This window comes from Sorex fumeus, unplaced genomic scaffold (assembly GCF_029834395.1).
Source record: "Sorex fumeus unplaced genomic scaffold, SorFum_2.1 ptg000122l, whole genome shotgun sequence".
In the NCBI taxonomy this organism is placed as follows: Eukaryota; Metazoa; Chordata; class Mammalia; order Eulipotyphla; family Soricidae; genus Sorex; species Sorex fumeus.
The window spans coordinates 39,886,779-39,907,381 of record NW_026606179.1 but is presented as its reverse complement, the minus strand read 5'-3'; the positions used below and the strand labels follow the sequence as shown (position 1 = coordinate 39,907,381).

General features: G+C 58.1%; 2 protein-coding genes across 2 annotated transcripts; one reads left to right on the top strand and one right to left on the bottom strand.

Annotated features, from left to right (window-relative positions):
• The first annotated feature begins 2,838 nt into the window (after window positions 1-2,838).
• ZNF319 (zinc finger protein 319) lies at window positions 2,839-4,718 on the top strand. Its single transcript, XM_056137135.1, has one exon. The coding sequence runs from the start codon at window positions 2,926-2,928 to the stop codon at window positions 4,714-4,716; it is 1,791 nt and encodes a 596-aa protein (XP_055993110.1). The 5' UTR covers window positions 2,839-2,925; the 3' UTR covers window positions 4,717-4,718.
• A 10,238-nt stretch (window positions 4,719-14,956) lies between these two features.
• On the bottom strand, window positions 14,957-19,063 carry SPMIP8 (sperm microtubule inner protein 8). Its single transcript, XM_056136114.1, has 6 exons — window positions 18,841-19,063; window positions 16,643-16,704; window positions 16,250-16,424; window positions 15,575-15,636; window positions 15,335-15,399; window positions 14,957-14,993 (listed from the first exon to the last, which is right to left on the bottom strand). Exons 1-6 carry the CDS (start codon window positions 19,061-19,063, stop codon window positions 14,957-14,959), a joined length of 624 nt encoding a protein of 207 aa, XP_055992089.1.
• Window positions 19,064-20,603: the final 1,540 nt, after the last annotated feature.

The following is a 20,603-nucleotide window of genomic DNA, read 5'->3' as shown; positions in this document are numbered from 1 at the left end:
GCATCTCCCTTGCAGGGCGCCGGGCAGCAGCCGGAGCGCCGACGCCCCCGGGAGCAAGCGCGGCGCTCGCGTGCCCCGGCCCGGCCGCGGGGTCCCCGGCAGGGGGCGGCCTCGCTCCGCGCCGCCCGGGCCGCCGCTCCTCCTCCGGGCCCGCCTCCCCGGCCCGAGCCGCCCGCCGCCCCGCCGCCCCGCCGCTCTCCGCCGGCCGCCCGCACCGCGTCCGCCCGCCCGTCCGTGCGTCCGTCCGTCCGTGCGTCCGTGCCGCCGCCGCCGCCCCGCCCGCCGAGCCGCGCGCGCCGCTCTTCCCCGGTGCGGGCCGCTGCCACGGGCCCCGCCCCCGCCCCCGGGCCGGCCGCCGCCGCCGCTACGCGAGGCCGGGGATCGGCGGCGCGCGTAGGCCGCGGCACCCAGGGGCGGCGGGGAGCGGCGCCGGCCGCCCCTCGGCCCCGCGTCTGCCCGCAGCAGGTGAGCGGCGGCCGGGCCCGGGGACCACTCGCGCCGCCGCCGCCGCTCCCCTCCCCCTCCCCCAGCCCCCCCGCATCCCTCCTCCGTCCACCCCGCGGCCTCCGGGCAAAACTGGGCGGCCCCCCGGCCCGCGTCGCCGTCGACGCGCAGAAGCTGCCCGGGTTCCCCCGGCTGCAAACCCCGGGAGCTTCTCTCGGGCCCGGTGCGGGGGTCGGCCTGGCCGTGACAGGAGGTGGCCCCGCTGGACCCGCGGGGGACCGGGTCGCGCCTTGATTGCGTTGTGCGCCGAGGACCGACGGCTGGGGTGGGGCACAGGTGCGGGCCACCCCCCCTCCCCATTCCTCCCTTCGCCTGGTCCCTGCGCCCCTTGGCCTCTGGAGCAGCCCCCTCCGGGCTGCATCTTCCTGGAGGGGGGCTGGTGACCCGTGTGGGTGTTGGGTGTGTGTAGGGGGGTGGGGGGGCAGGGCTCGGGATCCGGAGGCTGGGCAGTGGGGGCGGGGAGGGGGAGGCTGTTGGGTTTGACGCAGCGGAACCTGGTGCAGCTCAGGCTGTTCCTGCCGCTTCCCCCGGGAGGCGGGGAGGCCCCCGTTTGTTTGGGAAGATGCTGAGGATGCCCGCGTCTAGCATCCTCACACTCGGATTTCTTTGTCCGCCCCGGAGGTGGGTAGGTGGGCTAGCCTGGGGACGAGGGCATCTCCTTCCTTCTCCTCCTGCCCTGGGGAGGAAACTTCAAAACTTTTTCTTGTGTTGAAGACCGGGGAACTGGGAACCTGGAAGTGGGCTGTGTCTAAATTCTGAAAAGTTCCTCCATCTGGCTGTCATTGCCTTGTGCTGCCACAAAGTGGTGAGGGAGAGATTTGCCTGGGCCCCTGGTGGGCTATGGGCTATGGGAACGGTGCCCTCTTGGATCTCAGGAACAAGGAGAAGCACCACCCCGCGGTAGGCAGGCTGCCTCCCAAGGAGAAGCACCACCCCGCGGTAGGCAGGCTGCCTCCCGTAACCCTGCGGCAAACACGGTTCCATACTGCTATTGGCTGTGACACTGAACTGGGAGATGCAGAATATTCCGAGTTTATTTGTTGCGGCTCTTGGATTTTTTTGGTTTTTTTTTGGGGGGAGGGGTTGTTGTTGGTTTTGGTTACACCTGATGATGCTCTGGGTTCTACTCTTAGCTCAGTGGTTGCGGGTCACTCCCAGTGGTGCTTGGGGAACATGTGGTGCTGGAAACTCATGGAGTTATCTTCCTGGGCCAGTTTCCTTTGTTGTGGTGCTCTAGGAGATGGCAGGAGAGGGAGTTCTAGATTGGGTGGTCTATGATAGCCCTCCCCACCAAAAAAAGAAAAAAAAAAGACTCAGGTACCAGCCTGTTACAGGTCAGTATCAGAGGTCAGGTGTGTGTGAGGAGGGGTCTAGTCAGGGGTCAAGGACTTGCCACTTAGGCAGATATTGATTGTGGCTGTTTGTTGTTAGGCCTTTAGGTCTGGGGGGGGGACCTTAACCCAGCACCCCTTTCTCTTGGTGTCCTGGGCTGAGATTTTAGGCAACAGTGGGAATATCCCTGAGATTTCAGCGCGAACTTCTCTGCTTCTGTCTACAGGGAGGGCGTTTGCCTATCACACAGCTGACCCAGGTTCAATTACCAGCATCCCATATGGTCCCCCGAGCACTGCCAAGCATAATTCGGAAGTGGCAAAGCCAGGAGTAACCCCTGAGCATCGCCGGTGTGACCCAAAAAGCAAAAAAAAAAAAAAAATCTTATATATTGGACTTCCAAGAAAACTTTATTTGTGTGAAAAAAAAGTTATGATCAAAAAATAATTTATTTTTGGAAACCACGGCCCTAACATGTTCACCCCTCCGCCCCCCACTCCCCTTCCCTTGGTGGAAGAATTGGTGACTTCTTTCTATTCTTGGCAGATCACCCCAGATATCACCTGAGACCTCTTATTTGAGGTTGACAGAGAGCAGAAGCTGGGCTGCCGGGGGAGGGGGGTGGGCGCAGGGAGGCTGGGTGCACACTGTCTGTCTGTCCCCCTGGTTGGTGGAGCTGAGGGCCAGCACGATTCTAGGGTGGCCTGTGAACTGGGCACCCCTGGAGCGTTTCTCCCTTGCCCTGGGTGGGCTGTGCAGGTATGACGCGGGCGGAACAGGGACAGAGCCCCGCCCCGCGGTGCCCCTGTCCCATACTCACTGTTTCTCTTCCCCGTAGCCCTGGTCAGCGAGGAGGGCGGAGCCTCCCCGGAGCCGTGCCTGGACCCTGCCGAGAGGCGCCGAGAGGAACCCCAAGGAGCTCTCCGAGTCTGCGCTGCCTAGTTCCCACCCGGGCGCCCACCCTGCCCGCCTCTGTGCCTTGCCCGCGCCCCCCGTCCCGGCCCCTCCCTCTCTTTCTCTCTCGGTTGGGCCACCTAAAGCGGGAAGCTGAAGCCGCTACTCTCCAAACCCTGCTTCATCTTCCCCAGCATGTCGGAGAGCTGGCAGCAGCCCCCGCAGACGCAGCCGCAGCAGCCGCAGCAGCCGCAGGCCCCGCAGCCGCAGCACCATGCCGAGCCGCCCCCGGCCCTGGCCGAGCACGCGCTGCCCCCGGGCTCGGCCGAGAACCCGCTGGGCTGCGCCGTCTACGGCATCCTCCTGCAGCCCGACGGGGGCCTGCAGCCGCCCCAGCACCCGCCCCTGCAGGCCGCCGGGGAGGCGACCTCCAAGTGCGGGGTGTGCGGCCACGACCTGGCGCCCCTGTCCAGCCCCCACGAGCACCAGTGCCTGGCGGGCCACGACCGCTCGTTCCAGTGCACGCAGTGCCTCAAGATCTTCCACCAGGCCACTGACCTGCTGGAGCACCAGTGCGTGCAGGCCGAGCAGAAGCCGTTCGTCTGCGGCGTGTGCAAGATGGGCTTCTCTCTGCTCACCTCGCTGGCGCAGCACCACAGCGCGCACAGCGGCGGCGGCTCGGGGGGCCTGGTGAAGTGCTCCATCTGCGAGAAGAGCTACAAGCCCTCGGAGGCCCCCGACGCGGCTTCGGGCCCCGCCGGCGCCCCGGCCCTGCCCCCCGCCGCCGGGCCGCGCGCCTTGGCCCCCGCCGCCGCCGAGCACGTGGAGAAGCCCTACAGCTGCACCATCTGCCAGAAGCCCTTCAAGCACCTGTCGGAGCTGTCGCGGCACGAGCGCATCCACACGGGCGAGAAGCCCTACAAGTGCACGCTGTGCGACAAGAGCTTCAGCCAGTCCTCGCACCTGGTGCACCACAAGCGCACGCACAGCTCCGAGCGGCCCTACAAGTGCGCCGTGTGCGAGAAGACCTTCAAGCACCGCTCGCACCTGGTGCGCCACATGTACGCGCACTCGGGCGAGCACCACCTGTTCCGCTGCAACGTGTGCGAGCTGCACTTCAAGGAGTCGTCGGAGCTGCTGCAGCACCCCTGCACGCCCAGCGGCGAGCGGCCCTTCCGCTGCGGCGAGTGCCAGAAGGCCTTCAAGCGGCCCTCGGACCTGCGGCAGCACGAGCGCACGCACAGCGCCGAGCGGCCCTTCAAGTGCGACCTGTGCCCCATGGGCTTCAAGCAGCAGTACGCGCTCATGCGGCACCGGCGCACGCACAAGGCCGAGGAGCCCTTCAAGTGCGGCCTGTGCGAGAAGGGCTTCGGGCAGCCCAGCCACCTGCTCTACCACCAGCACGTGCACTCGCTCGAGACCCTCTTCAAGTGCCCCGTGTGCCAGAAGGGCTTCGACCAGTCGGCCGAGCTGCTGCGGCACAAGTGCCTGCCGGGCAGCACGGAGCGGCCCTTCAAGTGCCCCGTGTGCAGCAAGGCCTACAAGCGGGCCGGGGCGCTGCAGAAGCACCAGCTGGCGCACTGCGCGGCCGCCGAGGAGCCCCTGCGCTGCACGCTGTGCGAGCGCCGCTTCTTCTCCTCGTCCGAGTTCGTGCAGCACCGCTGCGACCCGGCGCGCGAGAAGCCGCTCAAGTGCCCGGACTGCGAGAAGCGCTTCAAGTACGCGTCCGACCTGCAGCGGCACCGGCGCGTGCACACGGGCGAGAAGCCCTACAAGTGCCCCAGCTGCGACAAGGCCTTCAAGCAGCGCGAGCACCTCAACAAGCACCAGGGCGTGCACGCGCGCGAGCAGCAGTTCAAGTGCGTGTGGTGCGGCGAGCGCTTCCTGGACGTGGCGCTGCTGCAGGAGCACAGCGCGCAGCACAGCGCCGCCGCCGCGGCCGCCGCGGCCGAGGGCGCCTACCAGGTGGCCGCCTGCCTGCCCTGAGCGCCCCCTGCCGGCCGGCCTGCCGGCCCAGCTTCCTGCACGGAGCGCCCCGCCCAGCCAGCTCTTTCTTTTGTGGGTGGGGGCCCCAGGGAGGACAGAATGGGCAGGTGGGCGTGGGGGATGGGGGCTGGAGCTGGTCCTGCTTTGGAGCTTCCTGGCGAGACAGGATTCGGGTGTGTCCCCCGCTCCCCCCCACAACCAGGCTGTAAGGCCAGTGGCCTCGATCCCAGTGGACGTGGGCAGCCTCCCCGCCCCGCCCCCAGCTGCCCGCCCCTTTCAGCCGGTTAGAGTAGTGTGATGGGGAGCCCAGAGTGGGGCCGCGTGGCGGGAGGAAGACCAGGCTGCGTGCCCTGCCTGCAGGCTGCACCCCGCAGCCCGCCCGCTCTGTCTACCTTAGCAAGGGTGGGGATGTGCACCCCAGGTTTCCGGCAGAATACTGCACTTCTGTGAGCTCAGCCACCCAGGGAATGGTGACCCAGCCCAAGGGAGGAGGCAGGGAAGCTCAGATAACCTGGAGCTGGACAGCGAGCCCCCAAGAAGGGAGGCAGGGCAGCCTGGTTCCAGGCTACTGTGGGGGGACTGCTCTCCCTCAGACCAGGAAGGGGTCACTAAGGCCCCTGGTGCCTGGAGGAAGCAGGGCCAAGCCCATGATCCCCCTCCCCATCCCAGTGGAGGTGAACTGGTGTGTTGTGTGGGCTCAGGTTGTGTAGGGCATGCCTCGTCCTGTTCCTGAACCTAGGCCAGACCTGGGGACCCAAGGCCAGAGGGGCTAGGACTTATGGGCATGGCCCTGAGGGCAGGGTGCCCTCCCACCCTCCGGGAAGCCCCTGCCATCAGTCTGGCATATCCAAGATCCCCTTCGTGCCACCCTGCTAATTCCAAGACCTGAGCATTCTCCCTGGGTTCTCCCAGGGGCCTCAGAGCCAGACAGGAAGAGGGTCATCCAGGAAACAAGGTGGGTGGTGTTGTCCGAGAAGGCCAGAGGCAGAGGACCCCTTAACAAAAATGATGACTTTGAACCCAGCTCTGCTCCTGCCTCGGGGGCAGGTCCCATTGCAGATTTTGGGTCCTGAAAGAAGACTTTGATCAGTGCTTGCACCAAGGGGCAGGGACACCTGTCTACCCGTTTCTTTCTTTCTCTCTCTCACCCCCTCTCCTCTCTCTCTCTCTCTCTCTCTCTCTCTCTCTCTCTCTCTCTTTCAAGATGTCTGAGAAGCCTACAGCACCTCCTCCATCTGACTGGGCTCCCTTCCCGGGCCCCTCCGGGAATGGGCCTTCCCCAGGCGCTGACTGTCCTTCACAGTACCTGGAAGAAACGGGGCCCAGGCTGGCCCCCATCTGACTGCTTTCCCTGTCATTCTGCTTTCTAAAAGCGGTTGTTAATACTCTTCGTAACTGTATAGTTTAATTTCGTATCATTTTGAATCTCAGAAAGCATTTGGGTTTAAAATGATCAACTCCATTTTAGATAGCCCCCTTCAATGTTAATATATAGCGAGTCCAATGTATGTCCTAGAAGTAAAGCCCTTGACCTTCTGAGGCCCAAAGCACTGCTGTTCTGGTCATTCTTCCACGGGGCAGTGGCAGGAGGTGGCAGACAGAGCACCATGCTGCACGCGGAGTCCTCTGGGCTGTGGCGCTGGGCGCGTCACTGAACCTCCTTGGGACTCCCATCACTTCACCTATGAAACGGGAGATGAATCTAGTGCTTGTGCTACTTACTCGTGCATGGAGTCTGGGAGGGGAGGCTGGGGAGATGCAGAACTGGGCCCAAGTCCCCAAAGGGAGCAGACCGCAGGAGCCCGTGGTCATGGGATGGGCACTCAAGGGTGGCGGGGGAGGGAACTGGGGAGCCTCAGACTGAGGCCAGCCTGGAGCTGCAGTGGACAGGGCCCCCAAACCCTGCCCCAGCTCCCCTGCTCTGCCCCACTGACTTGCACCCAGCTGCCTGCTCTGGTCACATCACCCCACCCTACCCCATCCCCGTCCCCCAGGGGCCCAGCTGCAACTAGTGGTGCCTTCATTTCTCAAAGGCCAGCATGAAGGGTGGGGTGAAGAGGAGAAACAGTGACTGGAGTGGCCAGGGTGCCTGCAGGGGGCCTTCGGACACCAGAGACCCCAAGGCTGGTCCCTACTCTCAGGGCCTCTGTTCCTCATCCGCAGCAAAGACCCAGCCTCTGTCATCCCGCTGAGGGTCCTTAGAGACCCACCATTCAGACTCTGCAGTAGATCCACCAGCTCCTTCCCTTCCTGCCCACCACCCTCCCTCCTGTGCCTCCTGCTTCCGCCCCCACCAACTTCCCACCCACCCTCTGACGCAGTTTTCAGAGGGGAACCTCAGATGCAGTGAGTAGGGAGGGTTCTTTTGTCCGGAGATCCTCCCTCCCTTATGCCTTAACCGCATCTGGATGAGGGCAGAGCTAGGGGATGCGGGGCAGACTTACACCTCATGTTTCGCAGTGTTGAGGCCCTCGCCCAGGGCGGAGCAGGATCATCCTTGAGTTTTGAGGTTTTCCTGCCACAAACAACAGGCTCTAAATTGCTGGTGTTTGGGGTTGAAGCCACAGTCACTGTCACTGTCCTCCCGTTGTTCATCGATTTGCTCGGGTGGGCCCAGTAACATCTCCATTGTGAGACTTATTGTTACTGTGTTTGGCATATGGAATATGCCACGGGTAGCTTGCCAGGCTTTGCCGTGCAGGCAAGATACTCTCGATAGCTTGCTGGGTTCTCCGAGAGGGGCGGAGGAATCGAACTCGATTGGCCCTGTTGGCTGCGTGCAAGGCAAACACCCTACCTGCTCTGCTATCGTTCCACAGTACAGCAGGTAATACTGTGCTCGCCTTGCACATGGCTGGCCAACCCGGGTTCAACCCTTGGCACCCCATTGTGTCCTGAATCGCACCAGGAGTGATCCTTGAGCTCAGAGCCAAGAGTAAGTCCTGAGCACTGCTGGGTGTGACCCCCCAAAAAACCCTCCCTGCCTTCCTAAAAAAAAACCAAATAAATGATGGTGTTTTGAGTATAAAGTATGTGGGAGTCCCCCCGGACCCTCACCCCAGCACCCATCCCTGCCCCTGCCTCTGCTGGTGCTTGGCAAGGAGCCGAGTTTTACATTACTCTGTAATAAGCCTGATTCTGTGTCAGAGGCGTTTCATCCTGTCCCTTCCAGTTTCGGGGTTCTGGACATCCCAGCTGGCTAGACAAGTCCCATCATGAGCCAACTGAACCATGAGTTAGGCCCCGTACTGTGGTCTTAGAGAAGGGTGGGGAGGAGGAAGTCTTTTCTAGAAGATTGGGTGGATTCAGGGTAGGAGAAGATGAAGCATTTCGGGGGGAAGAAAAGCGTAGTCGCAAGGTCTGGAGGTAGATGCGAACTCAGGCTTGACGAGGCTGGTGGTGGGTTTGTGTTGGGGGTGAAGTACCAAGATGTAAGAGCCCAGGGAGTGGACTGGGCCCAAGCCAGGAAAGCCTGGAGGTGAGCTGTCCCCAAGGGGTGGCCGCAGGGTCGGTTTTTTTTTTTTTGCTTTTGGGGTCTCACCCAGCGATGCACAGGGGTTACGCCTGGCTCATGCACTCAGGAATTACTCCTGGCAGTGCTCAGGGGACCATATGGGATGCTGGGAATTGAACCCGGGTCGGCCGCGTGCAAGGCAAACACCCTACCCACTGTGCTATCACTCCAGCCCCACAGGGTCAGTTTTTAAGACGACCCGTCTGATGAGCAAAAAGTTGGAGGTGGAGGGGACAAGGGGGCCAGAAGAGGGGGGCCTGGCTCAGGGGCATCTGGGCTTTATCCCATCTCCAGGTTCGCATCGTGTTTTCAGCCCAGCTGACTGCCACTGGCAGCAAATAAGACTTACTGGTGGCCACCTGGAGAGTCCCCCCCCCCCCCCCTGACAGTAGAGTCGGTAGCCCTGGGTTCTGGGGTCAGGCAGGTCCCTGGCTACAGGTCCCAACGCTGTCCACACCAAGCCTGCCCTGGAGGTCTGGAGGCCGAGTCCACATCCTCCTCTGTTCAGTCCGAGCTGCTGTCGCCCTGGGCTTCGGCAAACAGAGGGAGTATCCCAACCTAGGTTCCTGTGCCCTCAACTGCATTTCCTTGATTTGTGGACATGCCTTTGGTGATGGTGGTGCTCAGTGCCTGGGGGTCACACCGGGTCGCCATCCACACGGTCAGGGGTGCTCAGGGGTCACAGGTGCCCTGGGGTGGAACTCGGCCTCCATGTGCTCTCCATCCACAGCCAGCACACAACTTAAATTTTTTTTAAAAATTTATTTTATTGAATCACCGTGAGATAGTTACAAAGCCTTCATGTTTGACTTTCAGCCATACAATGATCAAATACCCATCCCTTCACCAGTGCACATTTTCCACCACCAAAATCCCCAGTATTTCCCCCCATCCCAACTCTTCCTGTGCCTTTGTGGCAGACAATTTCCACAATACTCCCTCTCTACTTTGATTACATTCAGTATGTCGACACCGGTCCCACTATTATTATTTGGAATTTTCCCACCACCACGCAAACCTGCCAAAAAGGCAATGCTAAACAGTTTGTTTTGTATTGCTTGTTATGAATAGCATACAATGTCTTGCAGCCGTGCATTCCTGGAATTCTGAAATTTTAATAATTAGGGTCTGGAGAGATCTCTGCAGTGAGCTGCTTGTTTCCGAGATACGTTTGTGTCTCTGGATCATGGCTGTTTAGGAGCTTAATACATAGCCAGGGCCATCCACACAGTCAGGGGTGCTCAGGGGTCACAGGTGCCCTGGGCAGTTCGTGGAGTGTCATCTCAGAGTCCCATGGCGGGCAGGGGAAGGAGAGGGACCAGCTTCTCCCCTGTCCAGCCAGCACGCATATTTATGAGATCAGGATCAGAGGACGACTGTGGGTGTGAGTAACAGAACTGCAGGTGTGAGATGCCAGGATGAGTCCTGGGTTCTAAGAAGACGGGGTGGGTATACCCACAACCTCACTCATGTCCTCACTCAGGTTTATCCGTTTTAGGGGGCCACATTAGGTCATGCTCAGGGTTTTCTCCTGTCCTCCTGGCTCTGGGCTCAAGGATCACGCCTCACAGGGTTTGGGGGAACCACATGTGGTACCGGAATCAAACCCAGGTCAGTTGCATGCAAGGATGCTGTCTTATTTCTCTGGCCCCAGGTTTTTCTTTTCCTTTTTTTTTTTTTAGTGGAGGGAGGGGTATTCTCCGTGCTCTAGGCCCACTCCCAGCTGGATGCTGGGGTCCACTTCTGGCCATGTTCAGGGGACCATGCAGTGCTGGGGATGAAAGTGGGGGCTCTCGCATGCAAGGTAAGCACTGCAGCCCATGGAGTTATCTCCTTGGCCCTGTTTTGGCCTTGGAAGCAATTGTGCCTGTCCCTTCCCACTGAACCCAAAGCCTCACCAAGGTCAGGACAGCCTTCTGTACCCCACACAGGGCCTCTGATGTCTGTGCCAAGTTCCTGAGGGTGTCCCGGAAGCTGGGCTCTGGCCCTGGTTTCCCCAAAGCAGCTGTGGGTGCTCTCAGGAGAGCTCAGCTGACCCCGTCTCACCCAGGCTCTGATGCGATCCTGGACCACACCCAGCTCTTCTCTGAGCTGCCACATCACAGGGAGCACTGAGAGCTGCAGAATGGGGCCAACACCCCCAGGGGATACCCTGGATACCCTGCTGAGCTGGAGGAAAAGAGCTTCTTCCTGGGAGGGTCCTGGGAGATGGGCAAGGTGAGGTACCTCCCAGATAAGAGATACCTCCCCAGGAGGAAGGAGCTCTGGGACCTGCTCCCTCTCCTTTAATTTGGGGTGGGGGGGTTACAGCCAGTAATGCTCCGGAATTACTCCTAGGGTGCTCAGGGTACCATAAGGATGCTGGGGATTGAACCTGGGTGAGCCACATGCAAGGCAAATGCCCTCTCCAGTCTACTATTGCTCTGGCCCCTGCCCCCAGCTCCCATCTGTTTTTCCCTCTGCCCTTGCCTCATGTGCTCATCTTTATCCAGAGGACAGAGAGGGGCACACCAAGGCAAGTAGGGTGATGACTGTCAGCTCCACCCCAAAAAGAGCTCCAAGTTTGTAAGGCTCGGTCTGCTCCACACACCACACCCAGGGGTGGCTCGAAGGCCCTAGCCTAAGAATTTATTTTACAAGTAAGATCCCAGATGTGCCAAGGGCTAAGACTTGCTTTGAATCTTGGGTTTGGCCAGAGGCGTGTTGCTCCCCGCTCTGGGTCTCAGCTTTCCCATCTATGAAATAGGTTGGCACGGCTTCCCTTTCCTTTGCTGGGTATGAATAAGATCTGAGGCCTGGAGGAGGAGATAGTGGGTTCATGTGTAATGTGTTTCAAAAGTACAAGACTGGGTCTCAAAGTGAGAGGCTTCTATTCTTTAAAAACCCTTCATACCATGGGCTGGAGAGAGAGCACAGGGAGCTTGACTTAGGGACCAGGGACATAGTACAGTGGGGAGGGTGTTTGCCTTTCCTGAGGCCAACCTGGATTCAACCCCCAGCATCCCACATTGTCCCCTGAGTAATTCCTGAGCGCAGAGCCAGGGGCAACTCCTGGTTATTCCAACAGTAATTCCTGAGTAATTCCAAAAGTAATTCCTGAGTGCAGAGCCAGGAGTAATTCCTAAGCATAGCCATGAGAGGTCCCTAAACCCACAAAATAAAAACAAAATAAAACTTCTTCCCAGGACCTGGCACCTGGTGAAATCTGTATCGCTGGGACAGAGGCTGACTCCCTGAGCCTTCCTCGAGAACGGGTACCCTCCAACTTCCCGGTCATTTCAGGAGGTGCCTAGGCTCCTGAGCCCCAGCCCTTGCCCTAGGAGCCCTGCCCGCCCCACCTGGAGTCTGGTGGTCCCACACTCTCCTGCAGACCACCTAAGGGGATGGAGCACGGGGCAGGTGGTAGCTGAGTGTTCCTGCGGCTTCTCCAACCCCTGGCCATATTGCACACGCTCTTCTTGGAGATGGGGGTTCCCGGGGCAGCCCAGGGCTGTCCCCCAACACACCGGACCTTTACTTCCTCCATGTTGGTAGGACAAGGCAAATGCTGAAGTCGTGGTGACAAAGACCCTTTCTCACTTGCATGGGGGCTCCTTGGCAGTGACTCGGGGAGCAGGGAACCTCTCTCCCTTCACCCTGAGCACCTCATGTCGATGCAGACTTATTCACCCTGCAGCATCCTAAGGACCTGAGGCCACAGGCCTGGCCAGCTCTCCAAGCCTGCTTCCACCTCTTCAGCTTTGTCCTGTTTGTTGGTTCCCTTAGGAAGTGACCCCAGAACACACTGGTAGGGTGAAGGGTTCAAGGAGAGGTGCATAAAACCCCTTTTTTCTTTAGGGCCAGATCCCTCACTCATCTCCAGGGCCCTGCCTCTCAACTGGGAGCTGCCACTGCATTCCCTAGCCCCCATCTGGCCTCCGGGAAGGTAAGGGTAAGACACTGTCACCCGGGGTCCTCCTGACCCCTCTCTGCACACATGCGCGCACGCACACACACAGAGGTCTGATACCGCCTTGAGGAGTGTTAGATTTACTTCCGGTAAGGTTGAACTCTGAAAGTGTGGCACTCTCTGTCCTGCTGAGGGTGGGGGGCAGGGGTGCGGGGGGGGGGCACGTGGTGCAGTCTCGAAGCTGGCAGGCGCTCCCCTCTCCAGATTAACGCCAGGGGGTGGTGTAGCTGTGGAGAGAAACAGAAATGGCACCTCCAGGGCATTCCAGGGAAACAAGGGTGAGGCTTGTTTAGGCCCCAGTTCCTGAAATTGTGGTTTTAACTTAAAATTTGTTTTTTTTGTTGTTGTTGTTGTTGTTGTTAGGGCTGGAGCGATAGCACAGCAGGTAGGGCGTTTGCCTTGCAAGTGGCTAACCCGACCAAACTGAGTTCAATTCCTCCGCCCCTCTCGGAGAGCCCAGCAAGCTACCAAGAGTATCTTGCCCCACGACAAAACCTGGCAAGCTCCCCGTGATGTATTCGATATGCCAAACACAGTAACAAGTCTCACAATGGAGACGTTACTGGGCCCACTCGAGCAAATCGATGAACAACGGGAGGACAGTGCAGTGCTACAGTTGTTGTTGCTGTTGTTGTTGTTGCTTTTTGTTTATTTTGAGGCCATCCCGGTGATGCTCAAGGGTTACCCCTGGCTAGGCACTTAATAATTACTCCTAACTGTGCTTAGGGAACCATATGGGATGCCTGGGTTTGAACCTGGGTCGGCTATGCAAGGCAAACACCCTACCCATTGTACTATCGCTCTGGCCTCTAGAAATTTTTTATTTTTGTAATTTTTTTTTTGCTTTTTGGGTCACACCCATCTATGCTCAGGGGTCACTCCTGGCTCTGCACTCAGGAATTACTCCTGATGGTGCTCAGGGGACCATATGGGATGCTGGGAATTGAACCCGGGTCGGCCAGCGTGCAAAGCAAACACACAACCCAGTGTACTATCACTCCAGCCCCTAGAAATTTTTAATAGATCATTTTATGTATGATTTAATATCAGTCACTGTCACTGTCACTGTCCTTCCGTTGTTCATCAATTTGCTTGAGCGGGCCCAGTAACATCTCCATTTTGAGACTTGTTGTTATTGTGTCTGGCATATTGAATACGTCACGGGTAGCTTGCCAGGCTTTGCTTCACGGGCGAGATACTCTCGGTAGCTTGCCGGGCTCTTCTAGAGGGGCGGAGAAATTGAACCTGGCTCGGCCAGGCTAACTGTGCGCAAAGCAAACACCCTACCACTGTGCTATCATTTTAAATTTGTATAACTATGTTAGATACCCATAGACCCAAGATCCTGGCAAAGTTTTTCTCTGGCAAAAGAGGTTAAAAAAGTAAAAAACGGGGCCATAGATTTAGTATGGTGGGTAAAGCAACTTGCCTTATATACAGCTGACCCGGGTTCGATCCCTGGCACCCCATATGGTCCCCTAAGTATCGCCAGGAGTGATTCCTGAGCACAGAGGCAGAAGTAAGCCCTGAGCATTACTGGATGTGGCCCCATAAAAGAAAAACAAAATTAAAAATAAAATGGAAAAGTGGAAACAGTTTAAGGTTTGGGGTCCTTCCCCAAAACCCTAACTTGCTGCCCTCCAGGCTGTAAGAACACAGCCTCTTCCCCGCCTCTGGCTCAGAAACCTTCAAGCTCTTCCTGCCCCCTATGTTTGCAGCTGCTCTGTGTGATTCACAAGAGAGGTTCCAGTTATCTTCTTTTTTTTTTTTTGTGGGGGTGAGAGGGTCGGGCTGCACTCAGGGCATACTCCTGGCTCTGTGTTCCGGGACCACTCCTGCTAAGATTTGGGGAGCACGTGTGGTGCTGGGGACAGAGACCACGTCTGCCTCCTGCCGGGCAAGTGCCTTGGCCCATGTCTGATCTCTCTGGCCCAGTGCCTGTGGCCATGCTCTGCTTTGCTCATGTGCCACACGGTGGTAGGCATGAAACCCCAGACAGCGTCAGCACTCCCACCACCACGTATGGTGGGAAGAAGAGGCCACGCCCACCTTCCATGACCACAGTCCACCCTGTTGCAAGGGGGGTTGCCTTGTGGGAGAGAGGGTCAGTGAGGGTGGGCCATCAGGATGGACCACTGTGAGTGGAGCTTAGGTCTCCAGGCTAGGGGAGCCTCTGGGCACCAAGACCACACAACAGGTGTGGGGTACAGAGGGAGGGAAGGGAAGTGCAGGGCATGGCATTATGGCATGGCCCAGAGGGGGAAGGCCCAAATATCAGGAGCAAAACACTCCTGCTGGAATCTGCATCCTGAAAGCTCTTGGTTCTTTCTGTGATCTGCTCACTCTCTTGGTTCTTTGTACCCTCCCTGCCTACCCCCCCACCCCATTTTTATTTCTGGAGGGGCACACCTGCTGGTGCTCAAGGCTCTGCACCCAGGGATCATGCCTGGCAGGACATAGGGGGCCTTATAAGAAGTTGGGGATCGAACCCAGGTTGGCCGTTTGAAAGGCAAGCATCTTATTTACTGTACTATCTCTGTCTCAGACCCTTTCTTCCTCTTCCTCAGACCTCATCAGGCCAAATTTTTCTGAGACATACACCTAGTACCTAAGGAAGGGTTTCACTTCCTCCTTGGCTTACTCAGGAGTGTACTCTAATACTCCCTTCCTCCTGGGGACCCCGCAGGTGGAGGGGGGTCTGAGAACTGGAGCAGCAAGGGAGCACCCTGAAAAGTCGGCAAGGCATAGTGTGGCCAGGTGGTACGTGCGGGGCTAGCCTACCTGTAGGCGTTTCCGAAGCTCCGGAAAGTATTCCTGGGAAAGAGGAAGAGTGAGCCTGGTGAACGAGGGGGAGGCGGGAAACTGAAGCGCCACCACCCCCACCCCCGCCCAAATGAAGGATTATTACAACACACCTTCATCCCACTCAGAAAGGGAGGAGAGCCAGGCTGGGTGCCGGGGCTCCGTAATCGGGGAATAAAGCATGTACTGGGTTGGAAACAGGAGTTTCCTTGCGCGTACGGAGCTAAGCCTTTCTTCCCAGGTCTCACACTTTCCAGGGCTTAAAGTCTGGGCTTAAAGTCTGCGCCAGAGAAAGCGACCAGCCCCCACCCTCTCTTCAGGGCTATGGGGCCCAGGTCACGGGCCTCACTTACAGGGATTCATAAGGCAGGGGCTTCTGTCCGTATCGGTCCAGGCTAGAGTTCTGGTTGATGCAGTACTGGAGCGGGCCAAAAGGGATGGGAGTGGGAGGGGTCCATGAGTCCGGTTAGGGAGTGAGACACGAAGCCCCCTCTGACGCCCCACACAGGACCCTCTGCCCTCGGCCTTCTATCCGTCCACCCCTGTCCTCTCCCATCTTCTGGACTCCCAAGTCCCAGGCAGGGTGCCCTTACCCTCCAGTTCTGGGTCAACTCCGGCTTCAAATACCGCACCGCATAGCCGCTGCAACCCCTCACTGCAGAGAGTGTGAGCTCCTGGGGCCTCTGCAAGCGAGGAGATGGAGCCCCGCCCCTCGCGCGGAGCCCCGCCCAAGGACACGCCCCAAGGGCCCTGCCCCATAAAACCCCGCCCCTCAGCGCAGCCACGCCCACAAGAAACCTCCCCTTAAGGAGCCCGCCCCTTAAAGCCATACCCCTAATGTGTAGCCAAGCCCCAAAAGGCTCCGCCCCTCAAGAGATCCCCTAGCCTGCAAAGCCACGCCCACAGTGCGGAGCCCCGCCCCTCGCATGGAGCTCCGCCTAAGGACCCGCCCCTCAAGGAGCCCTGTCCCTTAAACCTCGCCCCTTAGTGTAGCCACGCCCATGATGCTCCGCCCCTCAACACAGCCCCGCCCATGACATGGAGCTCCGCCCCATTTGATTCCTCCTCTGCCCTACTGGGCAGCTCTCCTGGCTAGGCCAGTCTCTGTCCCTTCCCATCCCTGCCCTGCCTTGTCTTTGCAGAAGCCCACCCGATGTTCCTACCCAACAGTCTGCGCTCTCTCCTGGTGTCTGCTCCAGGGACCCAGCTGCAAGGTGCTGTCCCCCCACTAGGTATTTCCCGCCCCCCCTCGCATCAGTTGGACTGACCCCTGTTGTCCGGGCAGGGCAGCTTGAACTCGTCGGTGCAGGACACCAGGCGGGACCAGTCATCGATGGCGTGCGTGAAGGAGGGCCAACTCACCCGGTTGATGCCTGGTATGAGGGGCACCAGCTTCCCCTCGCGGTACCTGTCCCGGAGACCCCGTCCCTCCTTGGTGATGTCCTGCCGGGGTTGGGAGTCAGGGCCGCTCAGTTGATGCGGAAGCCCGGAGGTGCCCACCCCGACCACCCCGTCAGCTGGAGCGGGTGCCCAGCGCGTGGAACAAACTGCCCCTGGGGAGATGGAAGCACGAGGGGGCCCCAAGGAGGCAGCTGAGTTGGTCAGGTAGTTCCAGGTGCCTGGGGCTGGATGAAGCAGCTTCCCCACCACCTGCCACTCACCAAACAGTGTAGGGGTTTGTTGGGGATCCCCAGGAGTGTGAAGCAGGCAGTGTCAAAGTCCTCTGAAGAAAGAAGAGAAAAGGGGCGATGCCTGTGTAAGCTGCCGCAGTTGGGGGTGGGGTGGGCTTGGACCCCACACATTGCTTTTATATTGAAAAATTTTTGACCAAAAAAAAACCTCTAAAGTTTTTACCTTCTACTCTTACAATAAACTAAACAGATCAAAGATTTCTCTTTTCTTTTTTTCTTTCTTTCTTTTCTTTTTTTTAATTAAGAAACCATCTAGGGGCTAAAAAGATAGTACAGCTGGTAGGGTGTTTGCCTTGCACGCGACAGACCCAGGTTCTATCCCCGGCACCCCAGATGGTCCCCCGAGCCCTACCAGGAGTGATCTCTGAGTGCAGAGCCAGCAGTAAGCCCTGAGCATAGCCGGATGTGGCCAAAACAAAACCAAAATAACAATAAAAGTTGTTCATATAATTTAGAGCAGCTTCCTAAAAAGAGAGAGAGAGAGAGAGAGAGAGAGAGAGAGAGAGTGTGTGTGTGTACGAGCAGGAGGAAATATGCAAATACATCAAAATGTTCACTAAAGCTGGAGAAAGGTAAAGGCTCCCCTGAATTATTCTTTCGGGCTTTCTCTATAATTGAATAGCCTTATAACAAAAAAGTTGGAGTTGAGGGAAACAATATATGTTTGTATTTGCATTAGTACACAACAGTAGGATAAGGTGAAAACTTTATGTGATTTCCTATAGTAAGGGAGGAGAAAGACTGCCTACATGTACATACTTACAGTGTTTTGAATTTCTGTTTTTTGAAGGGCACACCCAGTGGTCCCTCAGGGCTTACCCCTTGCTCTGTGCTCAAGGAGAGCTCCTGGAAGTGCTCAGGGGACCATATGTGGTACCGACAACAAACCTGGGTTGGATACTCACAAGGGCAAGCACTCGAGCCCCCGGACTACCTCTCTGACCCAGCATTTTGAGTTCCGAAACTGTGATAACTGGTATTCAAAGCATCTATGTATTTGCAATAAAATTCACGTTTCAGTCAAGGGCTTTCCCTAAAGCCAGGAAATGGGAAGAGCTAGTCTCTGTGTTGCTCCTTCCCGGTAAAGACCAGGAACAGGGAGCCCAGCGCATCCCTTTCCTGTCCCTGCCTACTGCTCTTCAACTGTTTCCTGCCTCTGGGCTGCCCATCTGGGTCCTACAGGGCCGTGTGCCACCTCAGGCCCCCCATAGGACCCCTGATCCTCACACCCCCATCACTGCAGCCAGAGCCTGGGCACCCCCTCCTGCCTTCCTGCCAACAATGTTACCAAATGCTCTTGCTTTATCTTTGTTTTGAATTTGGGGGCTACTCCTGGCAGTGCTCAGGGAAACATGAGGTGCAGGGGATTGAGCCTGGTCCTCCTAAATGCCCTGGCTGGGAGCATGCACCCGGCTTTCACTGAGCTAGCTCTCTGATCCCGCCTTTATCTCTTAATTCTCTCCCCTGACTCCCCCACCTCCCGTCGTCATCGTCGTCGTCCCCCCACCCCCAACACACACACCATGTAACTCTCTGGGTCCTAACCACTCCCCTTCAACCTCTTAGGACCCACCCCTGATCTCTGCTCCTCTGCACTGATACTCACACTTCCTTTCTGCTTAAAGTTTATGGAGGTTTCTATTCCCTCTGGGCAAGTCCTCTGATAAGGTAAAGACTAGTGGACAACAGGGTCATGCATCCCTCCTGAGTTCCCAATGCTAATCACTCCCTCTTGAGCTGTACCCCATCCCAAGCCTAGCTGCAGCTCTCAGAAACCTCTCCCCTGAACTCGGAGGAAACTGGAGTTTTCCCACGTTCCTCCTGCGGCCCTTAGCTCATGCTGTTCCCTCCCCCGCCTGCCCATGCCTCCCTGGGTAGCAGAGTGCCAGGCAGGAAGCAGATGCTGAAATGCACACCTATGTCCAGGCAGCACTCTGTCTCTGCGACCAGCTTCTCAGCCCCAGGAAGTTTATTCTTTGGGCCCCTTTGACCCTTTCATTTGCCGTTCTTGACTTTACCAAGACCTCCTGCTTTCAGTGTGGGGGCCAGAGAGGTGGCCCAGTGGGTTGAGCACGTGCTTTCGATGCAGGAGACCTGGGTTCAATCCCCAGCCACCCCGAAGGGATCCCCAAAGGCTGGAGGGACTTGGTGGCAACTGGGTGCCTGACCTTTGGTGCAATAGGTGGAGGACTGGCAGTGCTCATCCGAGAGGTAGCCACCAACTGAGTCCATGTCCATGCGGCGCAGGGTGGGCAGCTGCGGGTGGTAGAGACACTGCTTCACACTCGCCAGTGGGTGGCGCTGGCGCACGACAGGGAGCAGAAAGACTGGCGAGGTGACCGCGTGGATGGAGCCATCCTCCCAGGGTACCACCTCCAAGATGCGGGCCATGGCTGGGGGACAAAAGACACGAGGAGCTCAGGCCGGTCAGACCCCTTTCTGGGAGTCTGACTGTGGCCAGGGCTGATCTGTGTCTCACTGACAGGTGTGGTGCCTGCTGTGGCCGGAAGGTCCCATCCAGGCCAGGGCTGCTCTCACACACAGGCCAGAATAGGCTGAGGGCAGTGACGGGTCAGTACTGGTGAGGTGGCAAGGGCTGGGCCGGGCTATGCAGAGAATGCGCTAAAAGAGGGGGCTCGATTTTATTTATAAGTAACAAACAGGAAGCAGCAGCTGCCAGTGGGTTCAGAATTAGCTCAGAAAACCTCTGGGTAGGGGCTGGAGCGATAGCACCGCGGGGAGGGCATTTGCCTTGCACACGGCAGGCCCGGGTTCGATTCCCAGCATCCCATATGGTCCCCCGAGCACCACCAGGAGTGATTCCTGAGTGCAGAGCCAGGAGTAACCCCTGAGCATCGCTGGGTGTGCCCCCCCCCCCCACAAAATAAATAAATAAAAACTCTGGGTAGCTAATGATAACCGAGCTCAGGATTCTGCCATTTGCTCCGTTCCACCAGCAGGCAGAGATTTTTTTTATTATTATTAGTGAAACACCATGAGGTACAGTTGTAGATTTACAAATTTTTGTGCTTGGGTTTCAATTATACAACGATCGAGTACCCATCCCTCCACCAGTGCCCATTTTCCACCACCATGAATCCTAATATCCCTCTCACCCCCCATCCCCCCATCCCATCCTGCCTCTGTGGCAGGGCATTCCCTTTTGTTCTCTCTCTCTTATTGGGTGTTGTGGTTTGCAAAAGAGGCAATGGGTGACAATCATGTTTGGTCTATAGTCTACTTTCAGCATGCATCTCCCATCCTGGGAGGATCCTCCCAACACCCTTTATTTGGTGCTCCCTTCTCTATCTGAGCAGGCAGAGAGATTTTTAAGATGCAGGAACGGATGCTACCTTGGGAGCGGTTATCCCGGGGCACTCCTTTCCAAAGTGGGTCTCGGGCCAGGGAAAGGGATAGCTCAGGGCCTGCCTGGAGCTCTGAGTTTGATCGCCAGCACCTGATGTCTCCTGACCCCAGCATCACCCAGCCCTAGTCACACCATAGTCCCTGGACTGAGCTGAGCCATGAGGCCTGAACAGCCACCCCAATGTCACCTAGTGTGACCCACACAAATAGAGCAAAAGAGCAGCCGCTGCAACAACGGCACACAGCAGTTCTTCCCAGAGATGCGGGGGGCCGTGTGGCCTCAGCCAGCTTCCTCCTCACCCCAGTTAGAAGAGGCAGGGGTGGGGACAGTGGGGACAGGCCCTGGGGTGGCCCTCTCTGGGGAGGAATCCCTCTTTGGACCGTGACCCGCAGCTCCCATTCCTCACTACCTGTGTGCGTGGCGCGGCTTCAGGTCCCCCGGCTCGGGGCCACCTTCTGCTCTCTGGCCTGCCCAGTGTGGACAGAGGCCCTGGGGTGGGGCTGGACCCTAACCAGCAGCAGAACAAAGGAGCTGTGTGCCCTGGCGATGCCACTGCACCTGGAT